Genomic DNA, 20,577 nt, shown 5'->3' with positions numbered 1-20,577 from the left:
CTTCACCCAACTCAGAGCTCCAGCCATCTGCCATCCGGGACAGAAAAACCTCAGCAGGTCTCCAGTCTCTCCCCAGCTTGTACCAAGCCGATAGCGAGTTAAATTCAAGCGAGAGGGAAAGGAAAGCCCTGTCCAACGGGGAAAAAGTAGGTAACCCCCCGGACGATAACCGAAGCGAAGAACAATAACTACGTAGTTGTAAATAGAACAGTACGGACCCTGCACTCCACGCCCAGTGCTCCCGACATGCAGAAAAATCTGGCAGTCGCCCCGAACCCAGCTCTATAAGCTGGCCAACAAATCGGCACCCGGATCGACTAGCCCGCACGAAGAAAACATGTTTACCCGCAGGGAAAGCAGGGTTAGCCACGAGCTCCAAGAAAGGGGAGGGGCCCGACGAGCCCCCCAATTCCCTGCGCCACCAACCCCAAGCGGTCCGCAAAGGTCTTAACAAGGAAGCACAAGTGCCAGCCCCGGGTCTCAAGATATTGAACACCGACACCGGGTCCGCCAACATGGACCAAAATCCCTGCGGGGCAAACTTAGTCTCACCCGTGTAAACTTCGTGCACCCAACGAAGCAGAGCCGCCACATTATAGAGACGAAGATCTGGGAGATTTACACCTCCCTGAGACCGCTCTCTAATAAGCTTTTGGTAACCAATTCGCGCCCGTCTAGATCGCCATATGAAAGATGAAACAATACCTTTATATTTCCTAATATCTCTACATGTGACCCACATAGGCACCATTTGCAGAGGATAGAGCAACTTTGGCAAGAGGACCATCTTAATAAGAGCAATACGACCAAGAAAAGAAATCGGAAAGTCCATCCACCTCTTACAAAGCGCTCCAGCCGCATCTAGTTTGTCCAGCACATTTTTCCTGTATACCACCCGAGGGTCCGCATGCAAAAACACTCCCAGGTATTTAAGTGTGCCCCCAGACCATTTTAATGGAAAGGAAGGATCATGATGTGCCGCACAGTGTGAGTGGACCACCAAAGCTTCCGACTTATCAAAATTAATACTCAGACCGGAAAACATGCCAAATTGTTGGATAATCTGAATTAGTGCAGGCACTCCCGTAGTTACATCCCCCCAAAATATAAGCATATCATCAGCGAATAGATTAATTTTAAATTCTTGCGTCCCCAGATGTATACCCCGCAGTTCTGTAGTGTGCCTAATCTTAACTGCTAGAGGTTCAAGGGCCAACACGAACAGCATAGGAGAGAGCGGACATCCCTGACGAGTGCCTCGAGCTAGGGAAAAGGAGGAGGTGAGCGCCCCATTCACCAAGATCTGTGCAGTCGGCTGCTCATATAGCGAACGAATCCCGGCCAGAAAGCTCCCCATGATACCCATCTGCGGTAAAATCCAGAACAGATAATCCTAGAGAACTTTATCAAATGCCTTCTCCGCATCCAGACTGACAATAAGGGCATTCTCCTGCCCCGGATGATTCCGTAGCAGTGCAGGGTTCTGCAACACAGATAGGGGTCGCAAAACATTAGCAGAAGAATATCGCCCCGGGACAAACCCGGCCTGGTCCGGGTGAACCAGACCGGGCAAGACCTTGCCAAGACGTGCAGCCATAAGGGCCGCAAAAAGCTTAATATCTTGATTCAACAGAGATATAGGCCGATAGGACCCCAGCTGGTCCTCCGCCCTTCCGGTAAAACAACAATATGAGCATGAGTAAGCCGATGTGAAGGCAAACCCCCCTCACACAAGGCCTGACATAAAGCCTGAAAGGGACCAATAATCTTCTCCCCCAGCAATTTGTAGTATTCGGGGCCCAGTCCATCCGGGCCAGGAGCTTTCGCAAGCTTTAAAGCCCGTATAGCTCTCTGGATCTCAATTCCCTGCACCGGAGCGTTAAGTGCATCTCTCTGGTCCTGGGACAGCTCAGGAAGGGGAAGGCCACGAAAAAACTCTGCTCTCTGCTCAGTGTCACAGCTCCCCCGATCATAGAGAGCCTGATAGAACTGTACAAAGCTCTGTTGAATAGCCGCGGGCGAAGTTGCCTCAGAGCCATCAGGAGCCCAGATTTTGGGAATATTACGCCTGCGGGCCCTGTGGTTAACCAAGGAGGCCAACAATTTCCCTGCTTTGTTACCCCACCTATGCAAACGGTATTTATACATCTGAATATCCCGTAGGGCTCTCTGCGCCAGTAAATCATTAATTTGACGTCGCAGCTCCACGTATTGACTCTTGAGGGCTGTGGAACTCTTTCTATGCAACTCCCCCCGCACCCGGCCCAGCTGACGGGACAGATCCAGCAGTGCCTTATCTTGTACCTTCCGCTTATGGGCGGTGTAAGCTATAATTTTACCCCTTAGAACAGCTTTACTAGCCTCCCAAAATACCACCTCGGAAACATCAGAAGAGGAGTTATCGGCTAGATAAGAATCCCATTGGGTTACCAGGAAATTGCGGAAATCTTTATCCTCATACAATGTGGGATTCATTCTCCAGCCCGACAAGGTCCTCTGGGGCGCCTGGTGATCAAGAAGCTCCATCCAGACCATGTGATGATCGGAGAGTACTCCGTCCTCAATCATCACTCTCCGGACTCCAGACAAAAGGGGTGGGGCAACTAGCAAATAATCCAATCTACTGTGTACTTTATGTACTGGTGAATAATAAGTAAAATCAGATTCGTCTGGATGGAGCGTGCGCCATAGGTCCACAAGGCCCAACTGCGAAGTAACGAAGTTGATCCCCTTGTGTTCCCCTTGATGTAAACGAGGCTTAGGAGGCTTACAGTCAATTAGGGGGTCAGCAGTAATATTGAAATCCCCACCGAGCACCAGTTGGTACTCGGAAAAGGGAGCAAGGGCAGCAACTAAAACAGAGAAAAAACGATGAGAATATACATTAGGGGCGTATATAGAGCAAAAAACATATTTCGTTCCCTGAAACACCCCTGCCCAAATTACATACCGGCCCTCAGAGTCCGAAATCACTTTGTGCATAGTGCAAGTATGTTTCTTATGGAAAAGCACAGCTACACCCCTCTGTCTGTTATTAAAGGAAGCAAAGACAAGCTCACCCACCCAATCCCTGCGGAGCTTAGCATGTTCAGTAGCGTTGAGATGTGTCTCTTGAAGAAGCAAAACATCCACCTGTAGTTTCCTACAGTACTGAAGTACCTTACTACGCTTAACAGGAGAGTGCAACCCATCTACATTAAAGCTAGCAATCTTAACCCCAGGCATAATAACCAGATAAAACCAAAAAACACAAAAAAGACCAAAGATCATACGGGACGGCAGCACCAGCCTCCCAGCCGAGCCGGCGCTCCGTCCACTCAAACAAAAAATCAGACTGAGCCAGATTCCTAGGATGCAACCCATACCCCAAACTACCCACCAACTCAACTGCCAACTTCTTCAAACAAGCCCCCCCCATACAATCAAAACGGCCCACCCCCCTTCCCTCCAGCAACCCTGCCACCTCTTCCCCCATCCACACTGGCGACCACACCCCCACGTCACCAACACCCACCGCAATCAAACACAGATGCTCACACTCACCCCGCACCCTCCCCCAACCCCCTCCCCCCCCACGCAACTCCAACCACAAGTACCAGTCTCAGCCATGACCAAACTAAAATAAAATAAAACAGTAGAGAACTGAGGACAGGAAAACATCCCAGCCTCTGGACACAAAGGCCTAACACAGAAGGTCAAAAAGTAACAGAAGAGAACCAAGACAGCCAGACCCTCGCAACAAAGGAAGGCATCTAGCTCTCCCGGTCAGGTCAAAGAGAGAATCATAAAATGTTTATCAGATGTCCAATCCTGCTCGAAAGCCGGCTGAAAGGGGTAGGAGCATCCCCTCCCCAAGTATCTTGTCAGGAAACCGCCAAAGGTCCCCCACCACGTATCCGGTGGCAGTGCAACTCTGCCCAAACAAATAGGCTCCATCCGAAGGGCAGCAAAGTAATCCAGACAGGCAATAATGGTCCTTGTCCTGGATGAATCCATGGGAAAGCACGGTAGGCCCTAAGGCTCACCCCCAAATCAAAACTCTCCTTGTCCTCTGGCTGGGATGCCCCCTGAAGAACAAGCTCATTACTGAGCAGGGAGACTCTCAATGAAGCGCTTCAGCTCCTCAGCCTTAGATACCGTAAAGGTGCGGTTCTCATAGGTCAAGCGCACCTTAGCCGGGTAGAGAAAGGCAAATCGAATTCCTCTGGAAACCAGTTGAGAGCAGTAAGGCGTGAAGGTTCTTCTCAGCTCCGCCACTTTAGTAGAGAAATCCTGAAAAATCAATAGCTTAGCGCCCTCGTATAGCAGATGTCGCGCCTTCTTAAACAGGTCAAGTAAGCGGGCCTTAACAGCATAGTTGTGGAAGCGGGCCAGCACAGCTCGAGGTCTGCTATTACCATCCGAGTCACGTCGTTGCCCCACACGGTGAACACGCTCCACTACCACAGGTCCCTCAGCGTCTGGGAAGCCGAGCTCCTTGGGCAACCATTGTTCAATCAAGTGCTTAAGCTCAGAATCTTGTACAGTCTCTGGTATTCCGATAAATCTAAGATTCTTTCTGCGAGCCCGGTTCTCCTGGTCTTCCACTTTCTCCTCCAGCTGGGAAACTCGGGCCTCCAGAGAAGCAAGCCTGCCATCAGCCATTCCAGCCCTATCTTCCTGAGCCGATAGTCGCTCCTCTACTTGTTGCAGTTGTGCAGCCTGCCCCACCAGGGTATCTTTAAGGTCATCCATAGAGGCATGTAGCTTGGCCAGTTTTTCATCAAGCAGCTGCGAAAGGTGCCTCATGGAGACCTGCATCACCTCGTCTGGGGAGTGGGCCGTCACAGCGTCTGTTTGGGTCTCCGCCATCTTGCGCGCCGGGCTCCCAGAGGTCTTTGTCGGCCGCGAAACTTTTGGCGGCATACTCCGCCGCTGAAGAGTGCAAGTCGCCTCAGCCCCCGGTCGGTTCCCGGTGCCTAGCAACAACTGCGCCGTTAAGGTTCAATCAAGTGCCGGTCAGAAGCACGCCGGGAGGGGAGGAAGTCAAGAAAAGCAGAGCGGATCTCAGTGCTCAGACTAACCAGCCATCACGTGGCCCTCCGCCATCTTGCGCGCCGGGCTCCCAAAGTTCTGTGTCGGCCGCGAAATTGTTGTCGGCATACTCCGCCGCTAATGAGTGCAAGCCGCGTTTCTCAGCCCACCGCCGGTTCCCGGCGCCTAGCAACGGCTGCGCCACCAATTTTAAAGCATGTGCCGGTCAGGAGCGCGCCGGGAGGGGAGGAAGTCGGGGGAAGTAGAGCGGAGCTCAGTGTTCAGACGTCCGCTCAGGAACCAGCCATCACGTGACCCCCCTAGCTTTTTTAAATATTGTATTGTAGAGCTTAATATCGACCCTCCAGATCTGTCTATCTGTAGGGGATTTAGATTTTTTTTTTCATTTGCGCTCCAAACTCGACATTTCTGCTTCAGTTCTCTGTGAAATGGAAGGTACCAGGGGGCCTTACGGGGGTAGGAGATGTTTTAGGTTTTAGTGGATAATGGGGCAAGAGAGTGGTAGGTGGATTCAGAGAGGGCGATCCAGTTGTGCCAATTGGTTTCTGAATCTGCGAGCTTGGGAACGGAGGAGAGATGTTTAAGGAAATTGGTCCAGAGCAGATCGCTCGTAATTTTTTTGCGGAAGGTAATGGAATTGGGGGAACAGGATGGGGCCCCAAGATGCGACATGAAAATGGGGAGACAGAAAGCCCCTAAGAAGTGGTCTGACCAAGGGACCCAACGAGCGTCATCGGCTGAAGTTTTGTAAGAGGTAAGATCGAGGAAACTGATGAAGTCTAGTGTGTGCCCTTTTTCATGGGTTGGAGAGGAAGCAGGGGGGTGGAAAACCTAGAGAGGAGAGGAAGTTGTTAAATTCAATCGCGTCCTTGCTGGTGATGTTGTCAAGGTGGAGATTAATATCCCTAATGATCAGTAATCTTTGAAATTTAAGGAAGGCGTTTGTTATGGTCTCGAGGACGAGATCAGAGGAATTGATCCAAGGGGTAGGTGGGCGGTATAGTAGCAAGATATCCAGTGGGTGAAGGTGGAGTTCATCATTGACTGAGGCTAGCATATATTCTAGTGAGGGGTGGCTGCCCTTTTCAAGGAGCTGGACATCAAAGAAAGATTTGCAGAGGAGTGCCAGGCCGCCTCCTTTTCGGTTAGATCTGGGTGAGAAGAGGCCTTGGTAACCGTGGGAATCCTCACACTCTATACAAGGAACAGAGTCTTTGGGAGTGCATCGAGGTTTCTCCATCAAGCCTCTGGAGCTTCGCTGTACAGCCTCCAGTCCTATCCATTCTTTGGTGGCATCGGCTGCTTCTGTCTCCGAGGCGAAGTCTCCTCGATCTTCGAGATCTGCTTCCAAGCATCGTTCTCACCGACGATCGAGGCCTTCATCGAGGTATACTTCAGGCATAGTTCTTCTAAAGAAAGTCCCATCTTCAACTAAACCTCACTCTACTCCTACTTCGACCAGACCGCTGACTCCTCGCTTGAGGTCTCCACTTCCAAACCTTGAGGATGCAGCGGTTTCGATTGCTTCGTCCAAGTCTCCGTATTCTTTTGAAGCCTTTTATCCTGCCAAAGCTTCATCTTCGTCCCAGGCTGCCTCGACGTCCTCGAGTCCTTCTCGAGGCAAAGCATTGGGGGATCTCATCTTTTCTTCGTCAGATGGCTGTTGACTCGGATCTTCAATTAGATGCTGGTTCCAAATACTCTAAGGAGTACCTCGAAGTCATGCATCTCCCTCAACCTCCGGCTTCCTCTTCACAAGCTTTTGTCTCAGACTTTTGGTCGATGCCTGGAGACCCCTTATACCATACTGGTTATTCCAGGCAAATTGGACTCTAGGTATAAAACTGTACATCGCAAAGGGTTTGACAACTCACAGTTATCTCATCAGTCCCTGCTAGTTGAGTCCTCCTTGAAGAGGTCCCATCCTTCCAAGGTTTATGCCACCATTCCTCCTGGAAGGGAAGGGTAAACTATAGACAAATTCGGACGTCGCATCTATCAAAATGCCATGATGTCCTCTAAAGTCCTCAATTATCATTTTCATTTTATTACTTATTTTGAGTTCCTCATTTTTTTATTACCAAAATTCTTGATTTATTTGGATACTCAAAAACACTTTGAATTTCAAGAAGTCCTTGCTTCTTTATCACAACTCCGATTACATCTCCTACAGTCATCTTATGATACTTTCGAGTTATCTGCCCGGTCAGCTGCTTGCTCTGTAGCTATGCGCTGCCTTGCCTGGCTTCGTACCATTGACATGGACCCTAATCTTCAGGATCGCTTAGCTAATATTCCTTGTGCGGGCAATGACCTCTGATGAATCCATCGAGGCAGCCACCAAGAAATTGTCTGAACATGAAAAATCCTTTGCTTCTATTGTCAGACCTAAGCCAAAGCGAGCTCCTGCCAAACCTACACACCCTACTTCTATCTATCACCGGCGTTTTGCTCCGAGGACGGCTCCTTACAATCACCCTCCTCTTAAAAAACAGCAGCCTCAGAAGCAACAAAAACTTCAGCCTTCTGCTCCACCTAAGGCTACTCAGCCTTTTTGACTGTTTAAAACAGAGCATAACCTCTACCGTTCTGACTCTGACTTCTTTTCTCCCTATAGGAGGTCTCCATCATTTTTACCACCAATGGATGACTATTACATCTGACCTCTGGGTGCTCACCATTATCAGGGAAGGATACTCTCTTCATTTCACTCAGGTTCCACCAGAGCTTCCTCCAAGAGAGTATTCTTCCAGTCCTTCCCAGACCGACCTTCTTCTTCAGGAAGCTCAAGCTCTGCTTCATCTCCATGCCATCGAACCAGTTCCTTTGGAGGAGCAGAATAGGGGGTTTTACTCTCGTTATTTCCTTGTTCCGAAGAAGACGGGCGATCTGCGGCCCATTCTCGATCTCAGGGCTCTCAACAAATTTTTGGTCAAAGAAAATTTCGAATGTTGTCCCTGGCATCCCTTTATCCCCTTCTCAAGCAGAACAACTGAACCAATTGACAAGGCTCATCTGAAGTATCTCACTTGGAAAGTGGTGTTTCTCATTGCCCTCATTTCTGCTTGACGAGTCAGTGAGCTGCAAGTCGAGTTGCTGATCCACCTTTCACGGTGTTTAATCATGATAAGGTAGTCCTCCGTACTCATCCAAAATTCCTCCCTAAAGTGGTATTGGAATTTCATCTCAATCAATCTATTGTTCTTCCAGTGTTCTTTCCGAAGCCTCATTCTCATCCTGGAGAAGTAGCTCTTCACACTCTGGACTGTAAACGTGCTTTGGCCTTCTATTTGGAACGCACCAAACCACACAGAACTGCTCCTCAACTTTTTGTCTCCTTTGATCCAAATAAGTTGGGACATCCTATATCTAAGCGTACCATCTCCAACTGGATGGCTGTTTGTATCTCATTCTGCTATGTCTAGGCTGGATTACCCCTACACAGTAGAGTCACAGCCCATAAAGTTAGAGCAATGGCAGCTTCAGTAGCTCACCTATTGAGGAAATTTGCAAGGCTGCTACTTGGTTCTCGGTTCATACTTTCACTTCTCACTATTGTCTGGATACTTTCTCCAGATGGGATGGACAGTTTGTCCAAACAGTATTACAAAATTAATTCTCTTAAATTGCCAACACTCCCACCATCCCATTTTGGTTAGCTTGGAGATCACCCATATGTGAGAATAGGCTGCCTGCTTGTCCTGGGATAAAGCACAGTTATTTACTGTAACAGGTGTTATCCAGGGACAGCAGGCAGCTATTCTCACAACCCACCCACCTCCCCTGGTTGGCTTCTCTGCTAACTATCTGAATTGAGGAGATGCACCCTGCACTGGGCGGGAAGGCACTCGTTCATGTGCGGTGCGGTCGACTCAAAACTTCGAGTTTCTTCAAGCAAATCTGCTTGCAAGCTTCCGCATCCGGGCTCTGCTGATGACGTCATCCATATGTGAGAATAGCTGCCTGCTGTCCCTGGATAACACCTGTTACAGTAAGTAACTGTGCTATAACAAACTAACATATCATAAACAAATCAGTTCTGTGGTACAAAGATGTTTTTATAGGTTACGAATGATATGGTCTCTCTCCAAAGTTTTAGATCCTTCAGCTTTGAATATTCTTATCCACTCCCTTGTCATTTTCAGTCTCGATTATAGCAACTTGCTTTACAAAGGAATTACATAAAAGGAGATAAGGAGCTTGGGAATTATTCAGAACACTGCCATAAAGATCATTGAGAATGCAAAAAAATTTGATCATGTCACTCCATTCTTAATAAAAGCCCACTGGCTGCCAGTAACACACATAATTGCATACAAAATTCTATTATTAACATGTAAAACACGTAATACAAATCTTACGGAATTCCTAAACAGACTCTATCCCCAGGCCAGAACCCTGAGATCTAATGCTCACCACCTCTTACATATCCCGTCATTACGACAACTTAGCATGCATCAATCATCAATCTTTTCCGTTATAGCACCCACGCTCTGGAATGCTATGCCACCAGATTTACGAGAAGAACCATCCTTAGAACAATTTAAAACAAAACTGAAAACATTTTTATTTAAAGACGCTTTCGAGCTTTAATGCAACACCCTTACTCTTATCTTTTCTCCTCTTATGATTAACACTTACAGAAGGGTCCCATCCAATTGTTCTTCCCTTTATTGTCTCTTTCCTATAAGCAATGTAGTTCTATCCCTGTACCTTGATGTACCAGTATGTCAATATGTCTTATAGTCCACGTCCCCAAGATTTTACTTTGTAACGTAGACTCATTTGTATTCCGCTTAGAAATCTGATAGGCGGAATTTGCAGCTGAAGTGCTTGACCTTTCATTTCTTAGCAGTAAATTTTAGCTGCCAAATTTCAGACCATTTTTAAAGCTTTGCTAGGTCTTTCTTCATGTTATTCACACCATCTGGGGGGTTTACTCTATTGCAGATTTTGGTATCATCCGCAAAGAGGCAAATCTTACTCAACGGCCCTTCAGCAATATCGTGTATAAAATTGTTAAAAAGAACAGGCCTAAGAATAGAACCTTAAGGCACACCACTAGTAACATCACTTTCCTCAGAGCAATCTCCATTTACAACTACCCTCTATCACCTTCTACTCAACCAGTTCCCGACACGGCTCATCCCAAGGGCACTCCGTTTATTTATTAACCGCCTATGTGGAACACTGTCAAAAGCTCTATCCAATTCTACTATTACTACTATTTATCATTTCTATAGAGCTAAAAGGCGTATGCAGCACTGTACATTTAACATATAATAGACAGTCCCTGCTCATAAGAACTTATATTCTAATTCTGACAGACAAGATATCTCAGGGTTGGAGAGATTATGGTAGAGGAAATGATACAGTGGGTATAGGTATCTGACAGCAGTGAGTGGGAGTTAAGAGTTGAAAGCAGTATCAAAAAATTGGGCTTTTAACTTAGATTTGAATACTGATAGGTATGGAGCATGACGTATTGATTCAGGTAGCCTGTTCCAGGCATACAGTGCGGCAAGAAAGAAGGGATGGAGTCTGGAGTTGGCAGTGGAGGAGAAGGGTACAGATAAGAGGGGCTTAACTGATGAACGAAGTTCACAGGGAGAAGCTTAGGGGGAGCTAAGTGAAGAGAGATATTGGGGGGCTTCAGAGTGAATGCACTTGTAAGTCAGTAAGAGGAGTTTGAATTGTATTGGGAAATGGATAGGAAGCCAATGAAGTGATTTGAGGAGAGGGATAATGTGAGAATAGCAGCTCTCACGGATTTGTGCAGCAGCATTTTGAATGGATTGAAGAGGTGAGAGATGGGTGCGCAGTAGTCTATAAGCATGAAGTTATGAGAGCATGGATAAGGGTTTTGATAGTGTATTCAAAGAAGAGAGGTCTTATTTTGGTAATATTATAGGGGAGGAACAAACAGGTTTTGGTGGTTTATTGGATCTGGAGAGAGAAGGAGAGAGAGGAGTCAAAGATCACCCCAAGTTTTCGAGCTGATGAGACAGAGAGGAGGATAGTGTTATCCACAGAATAGAGAATGGTGAGAGGAGGGAGGTGAGTTTAGGTGGAAAGATTAGGAGTTCAGTTTTATCCATATTCTGTCTGAGATGGCAGTGAGACATCCAATTGGCAATGTTTGACAGGCAGGCTGAGATTCAGGCCTGAATTCCTGTAGAGATATCTGGTGTGGAGAGGTAGATATGGTAGTCATCAGCATAGAGGTGATATTGAAAACCATGGGAGGAGATCAGTGTACCGAGAGAGCGGATATATGCAGAAAAGAGGAGAGGGCTCAGGACAGAGCCTTGAAGTACACTGATAGACAGTGGGATGGCAGCAGAGGAGGAAAGTATGATGGGAGAGAGAGGAAGGAAACCAGTAGAGAACAGAACCCTGAAATCCCAGTGAGGACAGCATGTCGAGAAGGAGGTGGTGATCAACAATGTCGAAGGCAGCAGACAGATCAAGAAGAATGAGGCTAGAGTAGAGTCCATTGGATTTGGCCAGGAACAGGTGGTTAGAAACTTTAGCAGAAGTTCTTCTTCTTCACCCAGAGAGTGGTAGAAAACTGTAACGCTCTTCTGGAGTCTGTCACAGGGGAAAACACCCTCCAGGGATTCAAGACAAAGTTAGACAAGTTCTTGCTGAACAAGGATATATGCTGGTAGGGCTAGTCTCAGTTAGGGCACTGGTCTTTGACCAAAGGGCTGCTGCATGAGCGGACTGCTGGGCATGATGGACCACTGGTCTGACCCAGCAACGGCAATTCTTATGTTCTTAGCAAAGGCAGTTTCTGTAGACTGAAGAGGGTGAAAGCCCAATTGAAGCTTGTCAAGAATATTATGAGAAGAAAGGAAGTCCAGGCAACAGCAGTGAACAGCATATTCAAGTAGTTTGGATAGGAAGGGGGAGGAGGGAGATGGGGTGGTAGTTGGAGGGGGATGCGGGTCTTGAGGGTTTTTTTGAGGAGGGGTGTTTGAAGATATCAGGAACTGTAGCAGTGGAGAGCGAAAGCTTGAAGGTGGGAGGGATTACAGTGGGAGTGATGGATCCGAGTAGGCAAGTAGGAATCGGATCAGAGGAACAGGTGATGGGTTTGGAGGAAGAGAGAAGGTGAACAGTTTACTCTTCCATGACTTCAGAAAAGGAGAAAAGGGTTGTAGGGTTTGTTGAAGGGAGGTTGACAGAGTGGACAGTTGAAAGGGATGGGGGGGGAGGTAACATGGTTGAGAATTCAAGATGGATCTTGTGAATCTTGTTGTGGAAGAACTCTGCCATCATCTGGGGGTTAGGAGGTGGGGCACGTTGAGTAGAGAGTTGAGTGTGGCAAAGAGATGGTGAGGGTTGACACTAAGAGTTAGTTAAATGGTTGTAGTAGTCTTGTTTAGCAAGCGAGAGATTGGAAGGACGTCAGCATGAATTTGAAAAGAATGTAGTCGTCATGTGTGTGGGATTTAAGCCAAAGATGTTCAGGAGTGCAGGTAACAGATTTGGGGGGTCAACCAGGGCTGGGGTTTAGAACATCTTACAGGACGTAAAATGGGAGGGGCAAGGGTATCAGTAGAAGAAGAGAGAATGGAGTTATAGGAGAGGACAGTTTCATTGGCAGACTTGTTTGACATAGTAGTAGAAAGGAGGGATGAAACAGTGGTAGAGTGCATGTTTCAAGTTTAAGTTTCAAGTTTATTTAATCTTTGATGAATCGCCTATTACATTTTCTAGGCGATGTACATATTATAATTAAGATAGAAGAGACTTTACAAAATAAATTCAAATAACAAAATTAAACAATACGGACATGAGTTTAAGGGGTGAGGGTCAATAGCCTGAAGGTTCCTAAATGTATGAGTAGTGATTGGTCGGGTTTGGGGGGGGGAGGGTGATGAGTTATGAAGGTTAACTTGAGTTACAGAATTCAGTGATAGAGCAGTTGGGAGAAGAGGACAAGGTCAAGGTAGTGGCCTTTCTGGTGAGTAGAGGAGGTGGAGCACAGCTGGAGATCATATAAGGATGTTAGAGCAAGAAACCTGGACATATAGGAAACATAGAAACATGATGGCAGATATAAAGGTCAATGGCTCATCCAGTCTGCCCATCTGCAGTAACCATTATCTCTGCCTCTCTCTGAGATCCCACGTGCCTATCCCAGGCTTTCTTGAATTCAGGAAGTCTCTGTCTCCACCACCTCTTCCGGGAGACTTTTCCACATATCTACCACTCTTTCTGTAAAAAAATATTTCCTTAGATTACTCCTGAGCCTGTCACCTCTTAACTTCATCCTATGCCCTCTCATTCCAGAGCTTCCTTTCAAATGAAAGAGACTCAACTCATACGCATTTACATCATGTAGGTATTTAAACGTCTCCATCATATCTCCCCTCACCCACCTTTCCTCCAAAATATACAGACGAAAACTGGCGGCAGCCATTCAGAGAGTTATGCGGGGCCAGACAGGGAGCACGAAAAGCTCGGTTCTGTTGGGTGTGCTGTTGGTAGACATCCAGGAGAGGCTCAGGACGAGGCAGGAGCACGAAAAGTATGCTCCTGCTCCATACACCGCTGGACCACCAGGGATTAAAAATAGCTAAAAAAGGTATGTGTGAGGCGGGGGAGGTTAAAAAAATTGTTAGTCGGCTGGGACGGGAGACGGGAACGATCCCTCCAGTCCCAACCTACCAGGTCATACGGCAGACCTGTTGAGGCCTACAACAAGTCTGGGAGGGGGTTGGGTGACCTGAATATAGGATGAGACCCCCATTTTTGGGCCATTTTTTTTGGCTCAAAAATCTCATCCTGTATTCGAGTATATACAGTATATACAGTAATGGCTGAATAGCTCAAATGCTAGGTCTGACTAAATGTGATAGCCACAAAAAGATTAAAAAATCATTTTTATGCCAATACACTGAAGATAGGTGTGCACATTTTTATTATACAAAATTAAGGGCAAGCTTAACAGATATCTATAGCTTGTGATCTAAATTTGAAAAAAAAAAGTTCCAACAGCATTCTAGTCACAATCTTTTCTGTTGATTGACATGGCACAATATACATTGCTTGTTTTACTCTGTGTGGAAAATGTGAATAGCAGTCCAAAAGAAATGAAAATTTGAAAGTATCCATCTGGTTTTTCATGTAAATTCTGCCTTTCACCTTGCATAGCTCTCACTGTAGTATTTTAAAGCATAATTGGTGAAGACAGATATTGTCAAAATTGAAAAGTGAATACATTTATTATTGTATCCTTAGCATTTTTCTCTACTTTAGACAATTATCAAAGAAAGCTTTAGTCTAAACAATTTCATAAACCACAGCTGAATACAGCCTGATGTGAGTTTTAATACATGTGAAAGGAAAAGCTTAAATGGCCATTGTCTTTCATGATCCTTTCAATATTTCATCACATTATACATATCTTGTGCAACAGTTTTATAACTGTGTGAGATATAGAGTGTATAAAGGTCTTGGTTATCTTTCTCCCAGAAGGGCTAATGGAAAACACATTAAAAGCCTCAGATTCAACCACTAATGCAACTAAATAACTATAACTATAAAATGTGTTTCAGCATTTTAAAAGGAATAACTCTTAAAGTTAAAAAAAAAAAAAAAAGCCATGTCAATAATTTTTTACCTATTCTAAGTTGTATTTAATTGGCTATCATTTCCTATGGTGTTAAATATTGACTGTCTATAAGATTGCATGATTGTTCAGTATAATTCTCTTGATTGCCTTGCCATGGATGGAATGAGAGATGGTGACAAACGAATGCACTGTGTGACCCTTAAAAACTTTGAAAACACAGACTGAAATATACTGTTCTGGATAACTGAATGTTACATTTTAGCTGGGATTTCAGTTTTCCCAATTTGATGTCAGCACCTACAATCAACAGTCTCTAAGCAAATTACTTATCAGAGGGGATGCGTGTTTGATGCCTCAGACATATATTCCAGTTCTGTTCCAATTCTTCTGTCACAGTGTGTGTCCCTTCTACTGATTATGAGTTTGCCTGCCATGTGCCATTTGTATGGAGCATCTACCCTTATTCACTTTTCTGCTAGAAATCTTGCAACTGTCTTGGTCTCTGTGATATCTATGAAGCTGGCATAGGAACATGCTGATGCTGTGGTCTGCTTACTTAGAGTATCTGTTTGCTTATGAGTATGTAGAGCAGGGGTGCCCAAAAGGTCGATCGTGATCGATCAGTAGATTGCAAAGGCAACATGAGTCTATTGCAGAGGCCATCCCAGGCTCTGTGATAAGACTCGTGTTGCCTTCGAGTTCTACCTGCATCCCGATGCCGTAAACAGGATGCAGAAGCTCCGGGCCGACCAGCCTTCCTCTCCCAGATGTCAATGCTGACATCAGAGAGGACGTTCCGGGTGATCCAATCACTCTCCCCCCCCCCCTCCCTGTTTGCCCCTTTGGAGCAGTTTTGGAGTAACTTACAGCTGTTTTGGATCATGATCCTTCTTTCACATTTTTTCATATTTATTGTTTGTTTGTATTAGTTATGGGAAACCAAAACAGCTAGAAGAAAACACCAGCTACCACCACACCAGTGTTCCAGGTTCAACATTTGGTGTCAGTTGTATATGAGGAGGGGGGTCTATTTTTCTATCCTGTTCAGAAGATTTCTCTTTTAGCTTAGGTGGCAGGGCCCCATCTCCCCCTGCCCCCTATCGGTCTCCATGATTAACACTTTTCTGGAGCTCCAGGGGGATGGTCAGGTTTTGGTCAGAGCGTATAGTTCAAGTATCTCTTCATAGTACTTGCTGGAAGCTAATATCTCCCTCCAGCACCTGCTTCTGTTTCTTTGCTTGTTTTTTTGTCTGAGACTTAATCCAGGAGATACCTGATAGGAATATCTCTGTTGTAGACATCTAAGAAATAGTATCTAGAACTAAAGGATTGCTGCAAAGAACAGTTGCTCAGCTAGTCTCTCTCACTGAGACTGCCTGCTTTCAGATTGTAAAGATCTGGAATCTATAATGTGTCCTTTAATTGATGAGAGAGGGTATATTTACTAATATTTGTTTATGTTAGGAAAGGATTGACCAGTTTAGTTTGGCGTTCTGAAGATCCCAAGGGCCAGTGAAGGGTTGGCATGGACCTGGAGTGGAATGGAGAGTCAGGGAGGACCAAGAGATGACCAGGAAGGATTGACCAATTTAGTTTGGCGTTCTCCTATTTTGTAGCTGTAAAGCCTTGGAAGATTCCTTGACTGCATAACCTCTCCTATACATTTACAAATTATCAATCATATATTCCATTTATCATATTTTTCACATTAGGGCAGGTTTTTGTTTTACACCTCCCCTTTTCTATGGGGTTTATATACTTTCAAACATACCTTAAACAGTCCATCTACAATTTTGTTGTTAAAAAAAAAAAAAAGTCTAGGATGTAGTATGAAATTAGAAAATTTCACCATGCAAGCTTTATGTGGAGCTTGGCGATGATAATTGGGGAATGAAAGTTTAACTGTGAGGAATAAGTTTTAGTGCTAAGTAGGGTTTGGAACTTGATTCGGGCTTGCTTACTTTTTCACACCCATAGAACCTACATAGGAAGATTGACCCTTAGGCTGAAAAATCCTTTATACAGATGCTGAAATATATATTAAAATGTAATAGTTTTGTATTTTTGTGAATGATGCATGTACTTCATAGATAATAGACATTACCACTATCTCCCCCCCTTCTCTCAAACACTATGCTATGCAAATCTGTTATTGAAGCAGTCTCTCCTCTGCCCTTGATACCCTTGTTTTTCCCATTTCAAGTCCTGTAAGATGTGCCAAACCCCAGCCCTGGCTGACCTCTAAGATCTGCTATTTAATGTTCCTTCTATTTAATGTTCCTGTGGAACGTCACTGGCTAAAATTCCACATTCATGCTGACTTTGTTCACTTCAAATTCCTGCTGACCTCCTTCCTATCTGCCCTTTTACTTGTAAAACAAAACTTTCGCTCTCTCCATTCTACAGAAACTGCCCTTGTTAGTCTCTCCAATGACCTGCTCCTGACCAAATTCAAAGGCCACTACTCCATCCGCCCCAAGAACTCTGTTGTTTGGGTATCTCTTGTCTGTACCATTCTACTCTACTGCAAACTCCCAACTCTGCCCCTTCTGCTTTGCTGTGCCATATGCTTGGAACAACCTGCCTGAATCACAGGCTCCATATTTGGTAGTATTCAAATTCAGGCTCAAGGCCCATTTTTTTCAAAGCTGCATTTAGGGCCTAATCCTTCCAACTTGTAAAACACTACATCTGTTTCTCATTCCCTCTGTAGCCCATACTCTCTCTACCTCTTCATCCCTATAGTTCCCTTCATGAGCAGCATATATTGATTTACCCTTTGCCTGTGCATCTGTCATAATTAGATTGTAAGCTCTTTCAAGCAGGGATGATCTCCTATGTGTTTAATGTACAGTGCTGCATGCATCTGGTAGTGCTATAGAAATAATAAATAGTAATACTATTAGTATTAATATACAGTGGTACCTTGGTTTGTGAGCATAATTCGTTCCAGAAGCATGCTGGTAATCCAAAGTGCTCGTATATCAAAGCAAAGTTCCCCATAAAAAATAATGGCAATGTGGATGAGTCATTCCACTGACAATACATCTCTCCTCCTCCCTTCCCAGATGATTCGTTCCACTGACTATACAGTACATCTTTCCTCCTCCCTCCCCCCAACCCATATCCCTTCCAACACTTCTCTCACTGCTGTCCTCCACTTTGACCCCCCCCCCCCCAGCCACCCTGGGAACTGGCTTCGCTTCTCCCCCGAGACCACCGGCGCTGTCCCTCCCTTTGCGACCATCAATACTGCTGTCCACCTCCTCCCCCCACTGACTGGCCCTGTGCTTACCCGTACACTGGTGCCCATGCTGGGCTGCTGTGGAGCCTTGAGCATTTGTGCATGCTCAAGGCCTTCTGGCTCTCACCCTCTCCCAGATTCTCATGATATTCTTGGTTAGGGTGCTGGTCGTTGGCCAGAGGGCTGCCATGTGAGCGAACTGCTGGGCATGATGGACCACTGGTCTGACCCAGCAGCAGCAATTCTTATGTTCTTATGTAGATGCTCAAGGCCCCACAGCAGCCCAGCATGGAACCAACGGCAGGCACTTTCAGCACTAGCGCACGGGTAAGCACTGGGTAGGTCAGTGGGGGGAGAAGGTGGACAGCAGTACTGATGGTCGTGAAGGGAGGGAGCAGCGCCGGTGGCATCGGGGGAGAAGCGAAGCCTGTTCCCGTGGTGGCAGCTCGCTTATCGAGTCGACGCTCGGTTTGCGAGTTAAAGTTTGTTCGAGTGTTTGCTCGTCTTGCAAAACACTTGCAAACCGCGTTACTTGCAAACCGAGGTTTGACTGTATATCTTTATATTTACAGCAGCTATTTCCAACACAGTCCTCCGGATACACCTAGGCCCATCGTTTTTTTCAGGATATCTACAATAAATGTGCATGTGCATGAGAGTGATTTGCATGCATTGCCTCAATTGCATGTAGATCTAACTCGTTAATATTCATTGTTGATATCATGAAAACCTGATAGGACTTGGTGTGCCCCAAAGACTGGGCTGTGAATGGCTGCTTTACAGGATTGTGAAATTAATGATTCATGCCAACAGAAATGCAGTGCATGGGATTCAACTGATTGTTGTTTTTTTGTCAAACGGGACAAGTGAAAAGAGAAAATCATGAATAGAAATTCTTAAAACAAAATTGCTATTCTTTAATCCTGCAGGCCCCATGATCTGTCTTGAAACATTAGACTGTACTGTATATGACTTATCTTTTAAAGAAAATGCTTGTTTAATATGATGGCCTGGAAGCAATGTGTTGAAAGTTTAAAGAACCATGGACTACGTTTGGTGGCATTGTCTTAAAGCTTGGTCATATTGTACAGCTATGTATAACAGATTACGTATATTGTTGGGTTTGCAGATCCAAGGGACCTTTTTACTGAATCAGTCAATCCCAAATTATACTTTGGCTCAGAATTATTTGTATCGATGTTTAGCAGTTTCTGGAACTATATTAGTTCAATATTGAAAAAAGTGTATACCTGTTAGCTATGGCAGATGAAAAAAAGCTTCACATTAAGCAATCTAAAATTATCTAAATAGGAAAGTTATGGGAACCTTTTACTCAATTATGTTCTTGAATTGGTTATTCTAGAAAATGTTTTGCTTTATAGGGAAACTGGGATTGGTTGGTGTTGGGTGAGGGCTATGTGAGAGAATAAGGGGGGAGAACTGGAGATTAAATTAGTTGCTTAATGTGAGGCTTTGTATGAAGGGGTGCTAAAAAGTTCTCAGCCCAATCAACTTCCTAAATTCTGAGCATTATTTTGGTACTGTAGCTGAAAAGGGTGTTTTATTTTGAAAGGTAACAATTTGCACAATCATCGGCTAAAACAATTGCTGAGACACTGCATATATCCAGGGAATGTGTTGGGTGTATAATCTATGAGCAGCTGGGTATGCGGAAGCTGTCAGCCAAGTGGGTGCCCAAATGTTTGGATGCTGATGAGAAATGATGGACACTTCAAGTTGATTTTGCAGCATTTTTAGTGAGCTGATGCCAACTTTTTGGAACTGCTAGTTACTGTTGATGAAACATTTTTACACCACTATGATCCTGAGACAAAACAGTAGTCCATGCCAAGGCCTAGGAAATTCAAAACCCAAAAGCAGGAAATGTCATGGCCACAGTGTTTTGGGATCAGGAAGGTGTTGTAATAACTGTCTTCCAAGGGGCCAAACAGTTAATACAGAATACTACTATAATTTGCTGTGCCAATTAAAGGGGGCATTGAAAGAAAAAAGGAGAGAGAAGATGTGGAAAGTTCTCTTTTTGCAAGACAATGCACCTGCTCACAAGGGTGGCAAAATGATGGATATTTTGATGCAGTTGGGGTTTCGGTGCATAGACCATCCACCCTACTTACCAGATCTTGTTCCAGCTAACTGTTTTCTGTTTCCAAACCTTAAAAAGTTTGAAAGGGCAACAGATTTTGAGTGATTTGGAGGTGATTGCAGCAGTAGAGCAGTATTTCAGTGACCAGTATTTTTTGGAAGGATTACAGAAACTTCAGACATGATGTGCCAAGTATGTTGGACTTAGGGGTGAATAAGTGGAATAACTTGTAAGTTTCATGGCTCCATTTCATTCCCTTCTTGGTTGGGCTGAGAACTATTCAGCACCCCCTCGTATTTTTTTTAAATGATTGCAGTAAATGTTGTTGTAAAGATATTGTATTGTAGTTGTGCTTTGTAGTTTGTTAATTTTTTATTTAAATTAAGGGATGTCTTAACAGTTGGTATAGTTGACATTTTAATATGTTTTTGTCATCTTCTAGGAATGGCAGAACTCAATTCAGAAGAATGCAGGACTTGCTTTCATTGAGCTTGTCAACGAAGGAAGGTAATTTGGGTGGCTCAGAATGCTCTCTTCTTTTAACTTTCATGGTGTTATATAAAATTTAAGTGTTTTATAATCCATAATGATTTTCTAGCAATCCTTGCC

At 45.0% G+C, this 20,577-nt stretch overlaps 1 protein-coding gene across 7 annotated transcripts in view; it reads left to right on the top strand.

Moving 5' to 3' along the window:
• LRBA (LPS responsive beige-like anchor protein) overlaps positions 1 to 20,577 on the top strand; it is a 1,301,884-nt gene that overhangs the window by 427,765 nt on the left and 853,542 nt on the right. For all 7 annotated transcript variants that reach the window (XM_033940548.1, XM_033940584.1, XM_033940558.1 and 4 more), the window contains exon 35: positions 20,411 to 20,475. In XM_033940548.1, coding sequence (XP_033796439.1) covers positions 20,411 to 20,475 — 65 coding nt within the window. The remainder of the gene's footprint in view (positions 1 to 20,410; positions 20,476 to 20,577) is intronic.

The sequence above is a fragment of the Geotrypetes seraphini genome, chromosome 1 (assembly GCF_902459505.1).
Source record: "Geotrypetes seraphini chromosome 1, aGeoSer1.1, whole genome shotgun sequence".
NCBI lineage: Eukaryota > Metazoa > Chordata > Amphibia > Gymnophiona > Dermophiidae > Geotrypetes > Geotrypetes seraphini.
The sequence above is the reverse complement of the archived record's forward strand: the minus strand, read 5'-3'. Positions and strand labels throughout refer to the sequence as shown.